The sequence below is a fragment of the Hibiscus syriacus genome, unplaced genomic scaffold (assembly GCF_006381635.1).
Source record: "Hibiscus syriacus cultivar Baekdansim isolate YM2019G1 unplaced genomic scaffold, ASM638163v2 tig00110462_pilon, whole genome shotgun sequence".
NCBI classification, from domain to species: Eukaryota; Viridiplantae; Streptophyta; class Magnoliopsida; order Malvales; family Malvaceae; genus Hibiscus; species Hibiscus syriacus.
In genome coordinates, this window is record NW_024062747.1 from 3,079,333 (window position 1) to 3,098,736 (window position 19,404).

At 34.9% G+C, this 19,404-nt stretch overlaps 2 protein-coding genes and 1 pseudogene across 2 annotated transcripts; 2 read left to right on the forward strand and 1 right to left on the reverse strand.

Moving 5' to 3' along the window:
- Positions 1 to 3,074: 3,074 nt before the first annotated feature.
- LOC120127127 (magnesium transporter MRS2-I-like) lies at positions 3,075 to 6,633 on the reverse strand. The gene is made up of 11 exons (XM_039145119.1): positions 6,341 to 6,633; positions 6,231 to 6,260; positions 5,994 to 6,150; positions 5,793 to 5,914; positions 4,757 to 4,831; positions 4,278 to 4,502; positions 4,163 to 4,207; positions 4,040 to 4,084; positions 3,776 to 3,805; positions 3,560 to 3,679; positions 3,075 to 3,430 (listed from the first exon to the last, which is right to left on the reverse strand). Exons 1-11 carry the CDS (start codon positions 6,587 to 6,589, stop codon positions 3,344 to 3,346), a joined length of 1,185 nt encoding a protein of 394 aa, XP_039001050.1. The 5' UTR covers positions 6,590 to 6,633; the 3' UTR covers positions 3,075 to 3,343.
- A 3,736-nt stretch (positions 6,634 to 10,369) lies between these two features.
- LOC120127126 lies at positions 10,370 to 16,465 on the forward strand (annotated as a pseudogene).
- A 906-nt stretch (positions 16,466 to 17,371) lies between these two features.
- Positions 17,372 to 18,071, forward strand: LOC120127135 (photosystem II reaction center W protein, chloroplastic-like). The gene is made up of 2 exons (XM_039145126.1): positions 17,372 to 17,514; positions 17,592 to 18,071. Exons 1-2 carry the CDS (start codon positions 17,427 to 17,429, stop codon positions 17,912 to 17,914), a joined length of 411 nt encoding a protein of 136 aa, XP_039001057.1. The 5' UTR covers positions 17,372 to 17,426; the 3' UTR covers positions 17,915 to 18,071.
- The last annotated feature ends 1,333 nt before the right edge of the window (positions 18,072 to 19,404 follow it).

A 19,404-nucleotide genomic window follows, 5' to 3' on the forward strand; every position in this document is an offset into this window, starting at 1 on the left:
TTAGGAGTCACTTCTTACCATAGTAACTCCATCACTGGCTCATCACAAGCCAATGTTTATTCGATAACATAAGTACAATTAAATTGCACTCACCTTAGCTTTGCTTTGATTCGATTCTAATCATTCAGTTGTTTCTAAATGGGATCACGTTCTATATCTACATAATCATTCATAGATCTATATCAGTATTATAACTAATATACTCTAATGGTTCACTCCTTAGACTAAGAAAAATGCCAATTTCATCTTTCAATGAAAGTATGCATCGATGCACTACTGATGCATCGGTGCATAAAATGCATTCGATGTTGTATTATCACTGGGATGCATCGATGCATGCCTTATGCATCGATGCACTAATTGCATTCGATGTTTCTATTTTAAAAGAGTGCATCGATGCACTACCTGTGCATCGATACACCTTCAAACAAATTTCTGGGTTTTAACCTTGATGCATCGATGCACTATGAATGTGCTTCGATGCACTTTGCCCAGAACCTCTTTTTGAACCCGAAAATCATCAACTCTTCACTCAAATGCTTCATATTTCATCCCCTTTCATATTCCTAACTTTCATATACATGTTTAAACTCGTTTATAATCAATTATCTCTTCTTTAACCTTAATATCCTCTCCTCTTTATTAACTTCAAGAATCATACCAGATTTTTAACATGTTTTAAATCTAATTCTAACACTCCATATTTCTTAATTAGATTGATGACAAGTCAAATTCCTTCTCAAAATTCACTTACTAACTCTTTTCCAGAATTTCCTTTAGAAACTCATTTTCTTTAATCTTTCATAACTTATTTATCTTTTGATTTTAGGACAACTTAAGCTTTCCATAAGCTTAAGTATTATCTAATGATCAAAACCCACTCTTAAAATTAACAAATAATAAGCTAACAAGGAATCTTACCTTTGCAAGCTTGGCTCTTTCTTTCTCTCGTACATGAAGAAGAAGAAGAAGAAGATGATGAAGAGAATATCTCTTCATCCTTATCCCCTCTAACATATATATCCTTATCATATCTATTTTTAATTCATTTATTAGTCAAATGACCATTTTGTCCTCTACTTCATTTGATAATTACTAACAACTTTTAGGATTTATTTCCAGATAAATCATTGAACTAATCCATTCTTCTACTTTAATCACCAAATTCTGAAAGTTTACCATTTAGTCACTAACCCATAGTTTGGGGTGTTACAGGGATATTTGTTTTGATTTGATTTGAGCAGATGTTGTACCAATACTACTCCGTTCAATATAATGTAGTATATAAATTTTGATTTCTATATAATGATACTTATAAAAATGATTTGATTCAATTTTAATAAATTAATTACTAATGTATCGTAATTTTATATTTATTGGTATATATATTTAAACAATTAAATTCATGGGTAAAGTATATAAATATTCCTTGAACTTTTATGGAACTTACATTTTAGTCACCCAAGTTTTGAAACTTACAATACGGTCATCAAACTTTTAGTTTGTTTTCAATAAGGTCCCTGTCGTTACCTCCCGTTAGGTTTAGTTGACGTGGCACTTAACTCCCGTTAACCCCCTTCTTCTCATTCTTCTTCTTCTTCTCTCAACTTCAGTCATCCCGCCTCCAGTCAGCGGTGGCTCGCACCACCAACACCATTGTCACCGGTGTCGCCTCCCGACCATACCTCGACTTTCGATTCATACTCATCATCCACCGTTCTTCCCAAATCGCGAAAATACTGTTCAAACACCCATCCTCGATCTCCATCGTCAGTCGTCGGTGACCGTCACAGTCAGTACCAATAGGAGCGCAACCCCATTTCAACGAAAACCCCTCAACCACTCACTGATACCCGCCTCCGTTTGTCGTGGAGAGGGCACAGAATCTCGTCGAAAAACCCCAACGCTCCTTTTCTATTTTAATCAATTTTTGGCCTATTGGGTTGTTCGTTCGTTGCATCGCCACCACCATTGGAGTCCCCACACCGTTCTGACCAGAACCCAATCGGTCGTGCCTCCTCGCCGTCGTCCCTCCTCCGTCCGTCGTTGGTTAAGAAGAAGGAGAAAAAGAAGAAAATAAGAAGGGGGTTAACGGGAGTTAAGTGTCACATTAGCAAAAACTAACGAGAAGTAACAACAGGGACCTTACTGAAAATAAACTAAAAGTTCGATGATTGTATTGCAAATTTCAAAAGTTGGGTGACCAAAATGCAAGCACCCTAAAAGTTTGTGGACTATTTATATACTTTACCCTAAATTCATTTAAATGAAAATATATTCATGTATTGATTACATTTGAGATTTATTCCTATTCTTCATTATCTTTCAATATTTCTTTTTTGATGTTTAATTTTTGAGGTTACAAAGAAGAACACTGCGAAAACAGTGTTGTGATAAGCTTCTTACCCTTACATGTCCAGGGTGATGAGATTCTGACCTGTATGCCTTCAGGCGGATGCTGCATAACTGAGAGACCTATCTGTCCACTTTGTCCTAGGTGAGTCAAAGCGTCAGCAACGCGGTTTGCTTCCCGGTGGATATGGGATATCTTGACATTCCATTGGAGTTCGATAAAACTCTGGATTCTTCGAACGAGGGTCGCCTCATCCGACCGTGGAGGATCGTTGAGGATATCCACAGCCTCTTTGTTATCTAATTCCCACCTCGACTTCCTTGTTTTTCGATCATGTTTGTTTTACTCATTATCATTTTCTTAATTATCGTATCAGTCATTAAGTGGTCTACTAACCATCTGGACAATGGCATAAATTACAGGCTTAATGCAAAATGGAGTGACGAAAGGGATTTAGGGTTTATAATTAAGGATCTGATCTTTCCCCTTTAGATCCATCTTCCATCTGCAGATCCAAGTGCGCTTGAAATGGTGATCATGTGGTGGGACTAAAAGTGTAATGAGAAAACATTAGACATCTATTTTTAGTAAAACATTCTTTAGACACCTAAAATTAACTTAGGGTATAATTTGAGCACTTATTTTTCCAGTAAACCTGAATTAAAAAACACTTGACCCCAAAACAAAAAAGAACCCAATTAGTATCAAGCAACATCTGAAATATATGGCAACATAGTGATACTTCATAAGCTTATCTGTTAAATGCAATGACCAATAGGAGGAACAACTATACCCTCCCACGGACCATACTGTCCACAAAGCATGATAAATTGATAATTTTATAGCATTCAGTGGTTCACCTGATAATGTCATGATCTAAAATATATACGGTAAGGAATTCATTTCAGTTTTACTTGATCTTCTGATGCATCTGCGAACATGGTCCTAGCTTTATCCCGTTCGAGTGGCTCAAACTTATTATATGCTACTTCAAGACCCATTAAGACCCTTGTGTCTTGCGTAGGACATTATCAATGTGAAAGTCGAAGTGCATAATAGTCCAGTGAGGATGACCACCTATGTTCAAATAGCGTATTTTCTTGACTAAAATTCTCGACAAAGAAAGCAAATACCTTGGCGAAATTTGAAAAAAATGTAATAGTTTGTTTCTGGTATTATATACTATGGTGTTCATAGGAGACATACCCATTTAAACATGTATCCATGGCCCTCCTTCCATGTATAAGGAATATTCATTCCAAAGATTGCAGCAACCAAAGAATATATAGACAAACAGACAGTCCCAGAACTTAAGAAGAGCTCTAGCTGCCACATACAGTGAAAACCCGTCAACAAAAACGCATGAAACCAAACTATGTCACTGAACATATAAGTGCTTGGAGATTAATTTTAGAAAAGCACCTGAATAAGCTGATTTCGATGGCTGTCTAGCTGCAACAGAAAGCATTCAGAATTATCAAGATCTCATACTAGGTCCTGATACTTGAAGGCGGTAAATTGCCTCAGGGAATTTTGACTGCTAAAGAAAACTTCCAAGCTTCAATTTTAAAGCAAGAATGCCAAGTAAATGTGACATTCAGACATATCCATCAACCATCAAAACTCTCCTTCAGCAATCTTTCCATCTTAGCCTTGTTTACAATAATAATTTATTTAGCTGATCACCTGGATATTGATATAGTCTTCTGTGTCGTCAATGTATTCACGCAGCTGGTGAGAAAAAGAATACTAATGTAAGAGTATCTTTGGGATTAGAGCAGGCGTAAATGTTAAAAGTAAGGAGCATACCGTGATCAATTTGTTCAATGTACTATCAATCTGTGTAAAGTAAGCCTGCAGAATCCAGTAAAAAACATAAATATTTGGTTTTGTATTAACTAATGAAACCCAAGACATCAATAACCTCAAGCAACATTTCAAGCTCCTCGACATCGTTGTCCTCCTGAATGGTCACCGCACTTCCCCGACTTGTTCTTGATATCTTTGAACCTATAGTTGGTGAGGATGGATACCAATATGGAGCACCAGAACCACTTACAGGAGAACATGCCCCTGCCAACTTTCTCGATAAATAAAGGTCTGCCATATCATCATCATCATCTAAAAGTTGTTCAAGTTCATCCCTGACCTAAAAAATCATAATACTTATAAAGAATAAGTCTTAAGTAGATAACCTTTCATCTATGCTTTTTATCAGCCATTAATGCCAAAGGATTGTCAATGTTGAGTTCACTGGACAGTTTATGAAAAACTTAACCACCTTAATATATTTAGGCATTGAGCCAAATCAAAAAACGAAAAAGAAACGATTCATCCACGAGGAGAAACTGAAATTCAACTGACGTTTAACTTCCAGAAACCTAAATGTAGATAGTCACATACCTTTTGGACCCGATTTGTTAGCCTTGTCATAGCACTTTTCAGTTTACGCACATGGTCCAAGTTACGACTGCTAATCTGCACATAATTACGGTTCTTGCATGTAATTGAACTTATCTTACAAGCAAACCTAGAAACCAGTGACATTGAAATATGAAACTCTTCTATTCATTCAATAGCATTAAGGCGAAACAACTGAATCGCAATGCTTCATGGTATGTTGTAACTTGTAAAACCTTTTCTTCAACATTCTGGTTATTACAGGGAAAAAAATCAAAACATACCGTTCATATCTCATTGCATTAGTCATTGATGCCTCTGCTGTTAAAACAATTTATGACCCCTTAATGTGCAGCTTGTTCCCGTGACAATCTAGACTTGCAGACGTTACTAGTCATATTAGCAACCACAAAGGAAGAAAACCTTGACACTGATAACCAAATTCATTTTGAACTGATACATGAACCTGACATATTATAGCTTTTAACTTTAATTTCCTCTATCCCACTTAGCCTCATAACTCCAATTAAAACTGCTTAGGTACCACCATAGAAAGTAATCATTATCATTAGCAAGGCAGGTTAGACAAAAGGAACAATAGTGCATTTACTCTAACTAAACAATACATGCAATCAAGAGGCAGAATTTCAAATTCTGTTGCAGAAAAATCATAAGCATAAGTAGTTGACGAATGCTTTGACTTGTTAGAACCTAAAGTCGTTATAGAATTTCAACTTTGCAGAGACAGGTTGATGTATTTTCTATGGTTTCATTTATTCATGTAATAGTGACTTTAATCCTTTCATCACTTTCACAAAGAATACGCATTAAAGCATTAACACGATTACATTTACTGAATAATAAGAAGGTAGAAAATCGATATTCAATATAACAAAGGTTGCAGAACTTTAAGAGCCAAAATTCTACCTCTATAGCTATATTGTATGTTGCATCAAAATCGACTATTAGCTTCAAATGAAATATTTGAAAGAAAAATCAGCCAGCAATGAACAAATCCTGAGAGAAAAAGTGAAAATACCATGGAGGTCAGCTCATCTAAAGCTGGGTAAGTCTCAGTCTCCAGTTCCCTAGTGCGCGCATCAAGAAAACTACAAATTGCTTCTAGTGCTACTTCTAATGCCCGGAATTCAAATGGAAATTCTACATGAAATGTATCAAAATCATGGAATGAAAAAAATAAACACTCAGTAAACTGATTTCAACCAATAGTTAGTATTACCATTTTCTTCTCCAGTGTTTGTACCGCTGCGCAAACCAGGGTGTTCTTCTTCTTCTTCCCCTTGACCTCGACATGTGAGATTTTCTTGAGGCAATCGCCTTTTAAGTTCGGCAACAATAGGTATTACATTATCATCAAATGGATCTCTAAGCAATACCTATCATCACAAAAGTAAAACCGATCTTAGTATCATATCAAATAAAAATATTAAAAATTATTCGTATTCTACAAACTAACCTCGTCTGCTGTTATTATAGCTTTAATGTGCTGCAATCAGTAAAATCAGTTTCGGTAAACATCTAATTAAAACAATTTTGAAAGAGATAAAAAAACAAAATCAAAATTACCTCTAAATTGAGAACAATGACCTTTTCTCTGCCCAGAATAGTGGAAGGATAGGATAACATTGGATCAAGAATACGAAGATCTCTAGCATGAACCTGAACACGGCGCATTATAGCATACTTGTCGACGTCAAGAACCGCGGCTTCACCCTTTGCATCTATCGAAACCCAGCTAGTTGTGACCGCCATTTTCTTCTTCACCGAAGCCACTTGCGTCTCCGCCGCCGGAACCAGATACACTTCTCCTGCCATTCGAACAGAACAGATATGAAATTTGGAAAATTTTACACAGTATTTTTTGTTTGTGGACGACATAAAAAGGGAATGTCAGTGTTTATGAAGGAGAGGTGGGGGGCAGATGATAAGAAGATATTTGCCGGTGCATGGGGCCTGCAATTGTTTCGGTGCTGAAAATGAAAGTGAAAATTGGAGGGCAAAAGGTTTTTTTAACACACAAGTTTCCTTTTCCTTGCTGGATAAAGTATCACTAGACTATGCTTAATTTATGTTTTTTTCACTAAGTTTCTAAAAATTATAAAATAATCTTTAAATTTATTAAATTATTAGTACAAAATAATTATTGTATGTTTATAAAATAATAATAAATTTTATAATTGTAAGGATTATATTTTAACATTTGATAAGTTTAATGATCTTTTAATAATAACATGATGAAGTTTAATGATAATTTTATAATCATTAAATTCAGATCTTCTAGAGTGAACAATATTTTCTTTTACCACTTAGTTATATTTCGTAATATCTTGAAAAGGTTTAATGATTATTTTATAGTCGTTTGAGAAGTTTAAGGATCATTTTATAGTTTCCAAAACTGTAGTGACCAAAACATTATTTATCATAGTTTAGTGACAATTTATGTACTTTACCCTTCCTCCTTTTTCGACATTTGGCGCGTGCTTTAACGGTCTTTGTCTTTTCTCTCATAAAATACCCCGCCTAACCTCGGACTACCTTCTTCGTAAGATCCCATGTTTCTACTCCTCTAGATATTGTTTTCGAACATGATTCTTTCTTCTACGATGGTCGCTGTGATTAGCGTAAATCTCTAAAATTTAGACGTCAAATTCGATAAATTTTTTAAACAAATATTAAAATAATTATTGATCCAATTTCAATGTTAAACCAACCCGAATAAAAAATTAAATTAAAAAAATAAAATAATCATTTAAAAATACCCAAAATCAACCTTAGTGGAAAACGATTCATCATTTTCCAATTGATTTCTTTGATGCATATCTTAGTGGAAAATAAATAATAAATTTTAAAAGTTATTATGATTAATTATACGCTTTTTTTTATTTTCATCTATATTTTAAGAATTGACGAGTCTAATTAAAATATCTTAATTGGATTTAATTTAATAGGACACATAATTATTAAACATGTTAAACATGTATAATTATAATTAATTAATTACATTTTAATTATTTATAACCTTTAGATACATCCTAAAATGATGATAAGTATCTTAGTTATTTTTTAAAATATTTTTTATTAGTCTGAGATTAATATAAGGTAATATCTATTTAGAATATTTTTTCATTATTAATAATGCACACAAACTCTTTCTCGAACTAAAAATCTCTACAGAGAACAATATTCTTTAATTACTAAGACTACTTGATGAGTTTATTTTTTTAATTTTTTTAAATATACTTTGAGTAACCCTTGTTATTATTTTAAATTTGATTATGAACTTACTTTTTCACTCATAATAAGTTTCAAAAATGATATATCTTTCCTTACAAATAAGTCAGAGCAATGTCTTTACGAGTGGTAGACCCCGAAATTTTGATAGCAACCTCCACTACGGTCGTTCATCGACAGCAATTTCAGTTGTCCGTCGAACATAGGCGCTTTTAGTAGAAAGTCGCCTATGCTTATTCCATCTCCAAACCGTCACATCCGGGCCACTAGTGGCTAAAGGCGGCTTAACAGCCGTAAGACAAAGCAGCACCGAGGCGGGCAGGGACTTGGGGAGCAAACCCCAGTTCCAATCCTCGTTGAAATCCAGCATGGTGTTCATCTTTACGTGGCTAACAACAAAGCCCTCGTGCAAATCACAAATCTCGTAGAGGATCCAAATCCCCCAACCAAACGTCATTCCAAAAATCCACTGTTGTTGTATTGTATTGCATGGGGTTTGGAGATGTAGGATGTTATCATCGATACGGATAGTAAGAAGGTACTCATTGTATTTAATAGAGGTTCGGGTTTAAGGGTTGCTTCGTCGATGGTCACCCACATTGTTGCTCTTCTTGATCGTGATCGGAGATTGTTGTTCAAACATGCGTCTCAAGAATGTAATAGGGTGAGTGATGGCATGACCAAGTTGGTGTGGAGTCCCCTTTTGACGTTTGTGCGTATCATGGGCCAACCTGCTGCGATTGCCGATGTTTTGCATGGTGATGATCCGACGTAGAAGCCTACGCTGCGCGGATGGTTTGTTAAGTAATCTGTCTAGTTTCACTAGTTTGTATTTTTTTCTCTTAAAAGAATTGAAGATCTTATTGCAAAATTTGAAGAAAAAATTAAAGTAATACAAATTAGTCCCCAGATATATATGAGCAAACTAAATTACTTGATATTGTTACAAGTGGATTCCACTATGGTAAAGGGGGGGGGGGATGGTTTTAAGAAGTTGGCCCCGAGGTTTTCCACAGAAACACGCCCGTGATTGCTTGTTGGGTTCGTTCCACTCACCACATAACATATACTACCACTAATTCAAGATAACATTATCAACTTGAATTTGCATTTTCTACCTATAAAAAAACTTTATCTATAAATTGCAATCTCATTTAAATTTTAATCCATAAGACTATAAACTTGTTTAATCTAACGTGGATTCGCAACTAGTCTTTTATTCAGACGCTAACATTTCTTTGTGGCTTGAATTTTGAAAATATTGTGGACTAAAAATAAAATTTTGAAAAATGTAGGTATTAAAAATTTATTTTGAGATTTAAGTCATTTGATACAGTACATGTGTAACTTGTCATGTTTTCATGATGAGTTTTATAAAATATATTAGAAAATTATAACTCGTCTTGTGGGCTTGATGGAAATTAGATGGAATTCGTTATGAGGACATGATGAATCCTAATTACTAATTATATTTTATGAAACTTATTATGAGAGCATGACGAGTTCCAAAAATACTTTAACAAATAACTTAGATTTCAAATTAATTTTTCAAAACCTATATTTCCTATTTTTTTCCGTTTTGATTATTTGTCCAATAAAACTGTTGTTCGTATTTATATTATATATTTTTTTAGAATAACACATATATAATAAAAAAAATTATCTTATCTATAATAGTTGTTAATTTCGAGATGTTGTAGATGAATAATATATAACTCTTTTTCTTTTATTATGAGTTGAACCACTTTAGATTTTCAATCATCCTTGTGTTATTAATTAATTATTTGAATTTTATATTTTATTTAAATTGATACTTAAATTTTAGTTATTGTTTTAAATTATACATAAATTTTACTTTTTGATTCAAATTGATATTTATGATAAATGATTTATTTGAATCATGAAATCAAAGTGATGAGCCAATTCGAACTTAAAAGTTAAATTCAAGTATTTAACTGGATAAGAAAATTGGATATAGAATTAAACCTTGAGAACAAATTTATGTACCTAATTGAACACACAAAATGATAGGTACCAAATTGAAATTTGAATCAAATTTAAGTATGAAAATGTGTATTTACCCTTACATAGCTGTATACAAGCAGCCGGAGATTGACCACATTGAAAGCTTGAAACAGTTATCCGGTAACAGGGACAAAGAGCCTACAAAATCTGAGCAATAAGTTGACTTAAAGCTACAGCTACAAGGAAAAGTGTAAATCCATCGTCTCTCATAATACTAATATATTTGACTAATATCAACGGTCAATAAGCCTCACTTTTATGATCAATAAATGACAGCGGCACCACCGTACATCACGCTCGTATGTATTCGCGATTCAAATCCTTTCAGCGAAAGTTCGGACCCCTAGATTTCATATATAAATCCAGAATTCCAGATCAGAAAAACGTTAAATTCCAGATCAAATAGAAAATAATAATAATAATAAGCTGGAAACGAAGATAATAGAAAAGGAAAGATCCATCTACTTCAGCCGCACGCAAAACTTTAACGAACATCTTAAATACTCTTTTCCCCCTTTGGAAACAGCAGGAAGATCACAACTAGAAACCCTAGGTTTTTTTAGGCATTGAATCGATGTCGATTTGAACCTTTGAAATTTGTTTGTTATTGGAGAACGAATAGGAGAGCAAAACACTCAATAAGCGATTGTCATATTTTACTTTCTGTTTGAGAGTTCCAGAGAATTTCTTTTAGCAGGTTTTATCCATTCATGAAGAAGTGTCGTCATTGGCAGAGGATTCTAATCCTATTTTTTCTCTCTTTCTTTGTATTCGCTCAATTCGAATTGGTTTCACAGAGACTTAAAGCCATAGCTTTTACTGGTAATCCTCTTCGAATCCATTGATTTTAGATTAATGAAAAGTACTTGATAATTTTGATTCAGAAATTTTAGATTTCCTCTTTTTTTTTTTCCTGTTAAATTGATTTTAGATTTCTTCTTTTTTATGTTAAAAAGAAATTTTGATAATTTTTGTGTTTGCCCTTTTGTATTTTTATTTAATTTAACTGTCCGGATGTTGACTGTTATTGTTTTTGCATTTATGATTCTATCACGGCAGGGGGGAATGATTTTGTGGGGGATTTAGCCAGTATTGTACGAATCTCTCTTGCTTGGATCTATTGTATACTTTTTTTCCCCTTCATTTTTTGGTCTATTTCTAATTAGTTCATTTGCTTTGTTTGATACAGAAGTATATGGCAGATGATATAAGACTTAATGCAATTGAACAGGTAGCTTTGAGATTTATGAATCTACTGCAGTTTGCTTTGAACATTTTTTTTTCCTTGAAATGGTTTTGACAGTATGCATTTCATTCTTTGTTGATTTGTTATTTAGGAAACTGCCAAAGGACTGAAAGGTCCAAAAGTAGTAGTTTTCAAAAAGAATGATTTTAGTTCTACAGTTCATCACATCTCTGTTGGGAATCATGATTCGGATCGATCAAGGGATCCAAAAGATGCTGATATACTCTTAGAAGCTGAAGGTTAGTATTACTTGGGTGCATATAGCGTCTTTTATTATTGACTTAACATGACTCTGTTTTGTTCTACTTTGTAGATTCAGAAACTTATGGTAAAGGGAAAGGCGAGCATCCAAATATGCAGAATATAATACGTATGAACTCCAGGGAAAAGGTATGTATTTGAACTGTGAAGTATAATGAGATGCTATGCATTTGAGTGCATGTTTGGACGAAAGATGGTTGCAGTATTGTATGCTTGTTTAATCTTGTGGGTGAAAGCAAATGTTGGTATTATAGATCTCTCATTCTCATTCTTTTTAATCAATACAAAGAGTAGATGATTTGGTTTGCTGCACCAAAAAACTGAGCTGGTATTGAGATTATAATTGTCTTTCAAATTTCAGCATACCATCTCCTTATATCAATTTGTATCACAACCCCCTTTCATGGTATTTGAATTTGCTTCCCACTAAATTTACATTGTGTATTGGTTTGCTTGTAATGCAAAAATTGTTGAAACAATTGTGTATTGGTAACATTGCCATCAAATTGAGGGTTCTTGTTCTTATTGTGTGGTGTGGGGGTCGGATGGGTATGTGGGTATTTTTTTTTTGTTTTTGCCAAAATGATCAGAGCTAGAGCAAGCCATGTTAGTTTTAATATATTTGTAACATATAGTTAACACTAATTTATTCTGGAAAGGCAGTGGGGATGGTATGTTTACAGTAAGTTCTTGTGTTAAGAAATGTGTTTTTGGTTCCGAAGAGGTTCAATTCTGGATGAAGGTTGTTTGGACAGGATTACTACCACCTCGAGTTGAGACCTTACTGTGGAAAATTGTGCAGAAAAAGCTTGCTGTTAAGACTGAATTGGCAAGAAGAGGAGTTCAAGGAATTGACGATGTTTTATGCCCTCTTTGTAAAAAGGTTGATGAGTCTTCCTCGCATTTATTCTTTTCCTGTTCGGTTGTGTGGGCATTATGGAATAAGTTCTTACAATTGTGGAGTGTTAGTTCTGTTCTTCATGAAGATGCTAAAACTTTTTTATTAGGCTGGGAAGAGTTGAAGCCAAATTCTGTTATATGGTCATTCATTCCTGGGGTTGTTATTTGGACCGTTTGGAAAACCAGAAATTTAATTGTTTTTGAAGGGGGGAAGTTGGATCAGATTGAATTATTCTTTTTAGCAAGAGTCAGGCTGGCATCTTGGTTCCTAGCTAAGTATAAGGATATCTCTATTCCTAAAGACTCGTTGATTTCGGACCCTTCAATAGGGGATTCCCATTCGTCCTACAAGTTCCTGAAGTCTTCTAATGTTCCCTGGTGTCCTCCTCCTATAGGCTTCATTAAACTGAATGTGGATGTTGCCACTAGTAGTGATTGGAAGAAAAGTGGGTTGGGAGGCATTTTAAGGGATCATCTTGGTGCAATATTAGGATCTTTTCAGGAGTCAGAAGGTCCGGGTCCTCCAACTTTGAAGGAACTTAAAGCTATTCAAAGGGGACTTGTTTTCGTCTCATCTATCCAAGGGAGGGAAAAATTCCGTTTGATTGTTGAGAGTGACAGCAGGGTAGCTGTGGACTGGATTATTAAAACTGATTCTTGTCCAGCTGTGTATGCTTATATTGTTAAAGATATAGTCGTTAAACTTAGGTTTTGTGGGGGATTTGTTAGATGGGTTACAAGAACAACTAACATGGAGGCTGATGCCTTAGCAAAAGTTGGTATAGGCTGAATTTTATGTATTTTGTTCTCGAGTGATTATTTGTAAGGGTTAGGGTTTTCTCCCTATAGGCTGTAATTCCTACTTTATTCAATAAAGTTATAAGGCACTCTTTTCCATCTTCAGATGATTAAGGAGTTTACACATTAACTCCATTAATCAAGAAGGTGGTTTTTAATGAGGCCTTCAAATCTTATCAAAAAAAAAAAGAAATAGATAGCCACAATCAACGTTTCCAGTCTCAATCACGCAAGGTAACAGATGAGAAGGTAAAGCAGATGAGAGATCAGGTTATTATAGCAAAAGTGTACCTTAATTTTGCACAGCCTGGTCATAATACCCACTTGCTGAAGGAGTTGCGAACACGAATCAAAGAGGTTGAACGAACAGTCGGTGAAGCCAGCACGGATTCAGAACTGCCGAGGTAAAAATGGGGAAAAAATAATAATACTTTTATGAATGCATTTTGTATTCAATAATAAACCTGAATTGTTGAATACTATTAAGTGAATTAGCTTAAATTTAGGGTTGAATTGCGTCGATTGAACTTTATATCTGAAGAATGTTTTAATTTCAGTGCTTCACAGAAAATGAGATCTATGGAGGTTTTGTTGGTTAAATCCCTGACTGCTCTGCGATGGCCAGAAAAATTCATGCCATGGCTTATAAAGCTGAAGAACAGATTCGGGCTCAGAAGAGGCATATCTTGTTCAACTTGCTGCAAGGACTACCCCTAAAGGCCTTCACTGCCTCTCCATGCAGCTGACAGCTGAATATTTTTCCCTTCAACCCGAGGAAAGGCGGTTCCCTAACCAAAAAAAATTGAATGATCCAGACCTCTATCTCTATGCAGTATTTTCTGACAATGTCCTCGCTTGTGCAGTGGTTATTAACTCCACAATTTCATCTGCAAAGGTAAGATGCTTTTGCCAACTTTCATTATTTGCTCTGTTGATTTTCAATAAATTTCAATATTTTATTTTCTTTTGTTAAACATAGTTGCTTATAGAAAGTGTTTGTCATTCAAAACAGTCGCATAACAGAATTGTGAGCGATAAATCACGCTAGGAAGTTTTGTGTGCTGTGGTTTTACATTTCTGGACAATAAATGATACACTTGGAATTTATAATGAATAGTAATGGATTGAACTTTTCTAAAGTTGCCATGGAGTTCTTTATCCTTTCCTTTATACAATAAGCTTATCCTAACTTGCCATTAGATCAATTTCCCCTCGAAAAAGACAATACACTTCTGTCATTACTCTTCTTACTTTGATGAATTAGCTACAGTTAACTCAGGATTGGTCCCATGATTTACCTGTTAATGGATGAAATATACCCTGGTTAACTAAGACCTGGTTATGCAGGAGCTGGAGAAAATTGTTTTTCATGTGGTAACCGATTACCTAAACCTCCCAGCAATTTCGATGTGGTTTTTATTAAATCCTCCTGGAAAAGCTACAATCCATATTCAGAGTGTAGAAAGTTTTGATTGGTTGTCTACCAAGTATAATTCAACATTGAAGGAACAAAAGTCCTATGATCCAAGATTTACTTCAGCCCTCAACCATCTGCGGTTCTATCTGCCAGACATCTTTCCAGCACTGAATAAGATTGTTCTTTTCGATCACGATGTGGTAGTGCAAAGAGATTTAACTGAAATTTGGAGTGTTGACATGAAGGGCAAAGTAAACGCAGCTGTGGAGACTTGTCTGGAAAGTGAAGCTTCATTTCGTACTATGCATATGTTATTGAACTTCTCAAACCCATTTTTGGCGAAGAGGTTTAATGCTAATGCTTGCACATGGGCATTTGGTATGAATTTGTTTGATCTCCAAGAATGGAGAAGAAAAAAGTTAACCATGCTCTACAGAAGTTACTTGCAACTGGTATGGGACTACTTTCCTTCGTTCGTTTTTTTCTTTTGCTTTGTGCTTATAAAATATGCTTGTGGATTTTATCTTGGTTCTATTCTAATCTGAAGTTCCAAATTGATTCATTGAAAAGATAGTTACTGTTATCTGGTGCTTTAGCTTATCTTTGTCAATTGGAATTGTTATCAGCTTGAGTAATAGAGATTTTACCTAAAGTTTATCTGTTTAAATTTCAAAACAAATCTTCTTTCTTACCCCATTTCCTCTGTTCTGCCCAGAAAGTTCTATATTTGTCTAAACTACTAGTTATGTCTTACTGTGGATGGTTAACAGTAACAAACAAAAATCTGTGGTTCCGAATTTATCCTGCCCTAAGAATCAGTATCATCTAGTTTATATAGTCATCTTAGTTTCTTTGAAGTATTTTGCAAGCTGTAGTATATCTGCTCCTAACTTGATTACTATGTATCTATATTCAATTCAGTGTTCCAGAAATAAACTTTCATGGATGTGAAACTTGTGCCCTGTGCATCACGAGTTTGACAACTAATGTGTCCATTTGGCATAATTTTGAATTGACATCATTGCTTTTTTTTTTGTTCTCCGATGCCATATTGTTCTATTCTGACAAATCTATAAGAATACTAATTCAAAAGTGGTTGTCAAGATTTATTGCGAATTATTCACGTCCAAATTACAACGTTTTTCTGGTAGGTATCCAACATGGTGCATGCTGTATGATTCATTGTTTCTCATGCTTGTTTGAGTGGTGTTTTTGTGACAGGGACTTAAGAGGCCATTGTGGAAGGCGGGAAGCTTGCCCTTAGGTTGGATTACCTTCTACAATGAGACTGTGGCTTTAGAAAGGAGATGGCATGCACTAGGGCTCGGCTATAACTCTGGCCTTTGGAGGGGTGATATCGAGCAGGCGGCAGTTATACACTATGATGGAGTCATGAAACCCTGGTTGGAAATAGGAATTACTAAATATAAAGGCTATTGGAGCAAACATTTGCAGTACAACCTCCCTTACTTACAGAAGTGCAATATCCATGAATAATTGAAGATTTCGCAGCATGCAAGTGGAATTATTTGATTCATAGCACATTACCAGTTACATCACTCAGAAACCATTCCTATTGATCCGATTTTTTAACGATCTTTCATGAAAATTTTTAACTCATTTTTCTCCCCAAAATAGTTCAGGCGTCAGTAACATTTCAGGGGTTGAGTAAATTTGTGGCAATGGCCAAAGCTAATAAGTTTCTGTAGGATGCTGCATTGTAGGTATACGTCTGTACATAATTGATATATCACAATTCCACTAGGTTCCAAAATACTTGAAACGAAAGAGGAAACAAGTAGACTTTTTATTATCATGAAGATTTTTTTCACTTTCAGGCTACTGTTTTCTTCGCTAATTTCATTACAGTTACGGCACTGATGAAGGTTCTTAACAGCTTGGACAACGAGCAGGCCCTTCTTCACAATGAGAATTACAAAGCTCTTGAAAATGGGAAATTAAGAGTTAATTGCATCATATGTTTTCAATTATAACCCTTATTTTAAATTGGTTTTTAAACTTTTGAATTTTTCAATTTCATCCACAAACTATGACTCTCATTCTAAATTAGCCTTGAAACTTTTGAACATTTTAATTTCATCCCTAAATTATGACACTTTCTAAATTAGTCCTAAACTTTTGAATATTTTAATTTCATCCCCAAATTCATTTAAATATGTAATTAATTTCAATCATAGTTTAACCTAAACTTTGTTTTTTCAAATATATAATAGTATAACTTGGTCTAAAGATTTTATTAATAAGGGATGTAATTAGAATATACATATAGTTGGGATGAAATTGGAATGTTTAAAAAGTTTGGGGACTAATTTAGAATGAATGCCATAGTTTTGGGATGAAATTGAGATGTTTAAAATTTTGAGGATTAATTTAAAATGGTAGTCGTAATTTAGGGATAAAATTAAAATATTTAAAAGTTTAGGTATTAATTTAAAATTGGCTCGAAAATTAATTTAAATTGGTTGTAGGTTAAGGTCCGGTCCCTTTAACTTTGACGTGTTATGATACGACCAGCACAGAACGCTCCTGGATCAATCTTTGTTATATAGAAGGGATGACAGGCACGTGGGTGAAATTGGTTGGGTCTATTTAGATATGGGTTATCAAAACGAAGGGATATTCTATCTATATCCTGTCTGGTGTGAATCTTGACCAATTAATCTGTAAATTTTGTTCTATATGAAATAAATTTGCACCCTTACGATACAGCTGCCATTGTTGTAGCAAAATCTCCCAACTGAAGCAAATAATTCATGGCAACCATGTCGGCTACTACCACCACCCCTACAGCCCTTTTACACAAGCCATTGCTGCCGAGGGTTCCATCCCCAGTTGCCATTGGTAAGCATTTTCTGGTTCTTAAATTGAAAGGGCCGGTCATTTCCATTTTCACCTCAAACTGTAAATTTTACATCCAGGGTTGCCGAAAATGGAAAAGAGGGGGAACGTGAAGGTGATGTGTAGCATGGAGAAGAAGGGTACTTCATTCTCAGAGGAGAATGGTTCAACTATGGGCAAGAGTGCATCTTTGGTGGCAGCAGCCTGTGCAGCGACCGTGTCAAACCCAGCCATGGCTTTAGTGGACGACAGAATGTCAACTGAAGGAACCGGACTTCCCTTTGGACTGAGCAACAACGTTCTGGGGTGGATCCTGTTCGGTGTATTCGGCTTGATTTGGGCACTCTACTTTGTCTACACATCCTCCCTTGAAGAGGATGAGGAATCTGGATTGTCGCTCTAAATGCCAAACCTTTTTTCTTTTCCTTTGATTGTTGTTCACTGCCTCGGATGAATGTAGGAAATGAAAATCAAAGGAATTTGGCTTTCCTATGTTGTAGTAAAACTACTATTTTTTCTGCATGGATTAAGTGTGCTCTGCTATCTTTTTTATTTTTGTTTGTCTCCATTGTTCCCCCGTTGATGCTTGTTTGGGCTTACATGAACATGTACAACAGGGAATTTGCAGTTATTCAAAGTACAAATAGACATACTGATAATCAAAAGTTAATAGAAGGTTGGAATGATTTTCGAAATGATTCGCAAAATGAAATCTAAATCAGAATAAATTTAAATTATATATATAATCGTTATATACGATGAAACTCGAATCCTAGTATTAAAACGCTCAAACTCTTGAATAACGACATAGTACTGCACGAAAATATATACATGGATTTCACAGTTGTAATGTTTTTTATGTTGAATATAATGAATGAATTTCTTTGAATCTCTCTTATTCTTCTTCTAAAACCTCTTCTCTTCTACTCAAATCATAGCAGATTATTCATGAGGCAAGAACTCGAAGTACGCCATATTCCTACATACAGGGATTCGTCGTCTGGACTAAGCGATACACCCGAGATTTTGTCGAAGAAGTCAATCTCTTGTCGTCGAAATTCGAAGTATACACGTGGACGAAATCTGTTGGTTATGCAACTACCATGAACTGGCTATCGGATGAAAACCGGATTGATCTTATCGTACCCAAGTTTCCTTTGAGGGTGGCGACTGGTAATGCGAGGTTTCTTATGTCCCATACCCGGCAGGACTTGTCTTGGTTTCCGGTGACGAATATGCATCCATCTGGGTGCCATGTTGATGCAAAGGAGTAATCTCGATGACCTACCACCGTGGCTACGATTTGAGACAACTGAAAATACGATATTCATCGATTAAAGCTTGAAACAAGCGAATGAGCAAACCTTTTCGTTTCTTATCGAAGTCCGAAATGGAATAATGACTGTTTACTAATATTTGAAAATTTACAGATGAAAAGTGATGGTTTACCCTCCAAGTGATCTCTTACAACAGTAATCAGATCATCCTCAGAAGAATAAGATGCATTTGAAGCTTGAATCGAACTAAACAAACAAACAAGTTGCCCTTTGTTAATCATTTAAGTGGGAAAAACCCACACATACTTAATTGAGGAGGAGGAGGAGGATTTTTTCTATTTTTAAATCCTCAACTCAAACTTATGTTAAAGGATCAAAATAAGACACGTGATTTTTTTTTTAATTTTTAAATTGCCAACTCAAACTTCTGGTAAAGGATTAAAATCGAACGAACTAAAATTATAGAGACCAAAATCCACACATACTTGATTTAATTGGTGGTGGTGGTGGAAGAAAAAGAAAAGAATACATTTGGGACACGTGTTTTTTTTGTAATTGTCAACTTAAACTACTGTTAATAGATTAACAGGTGTTAATGGCCAAGAAATCAAAAACG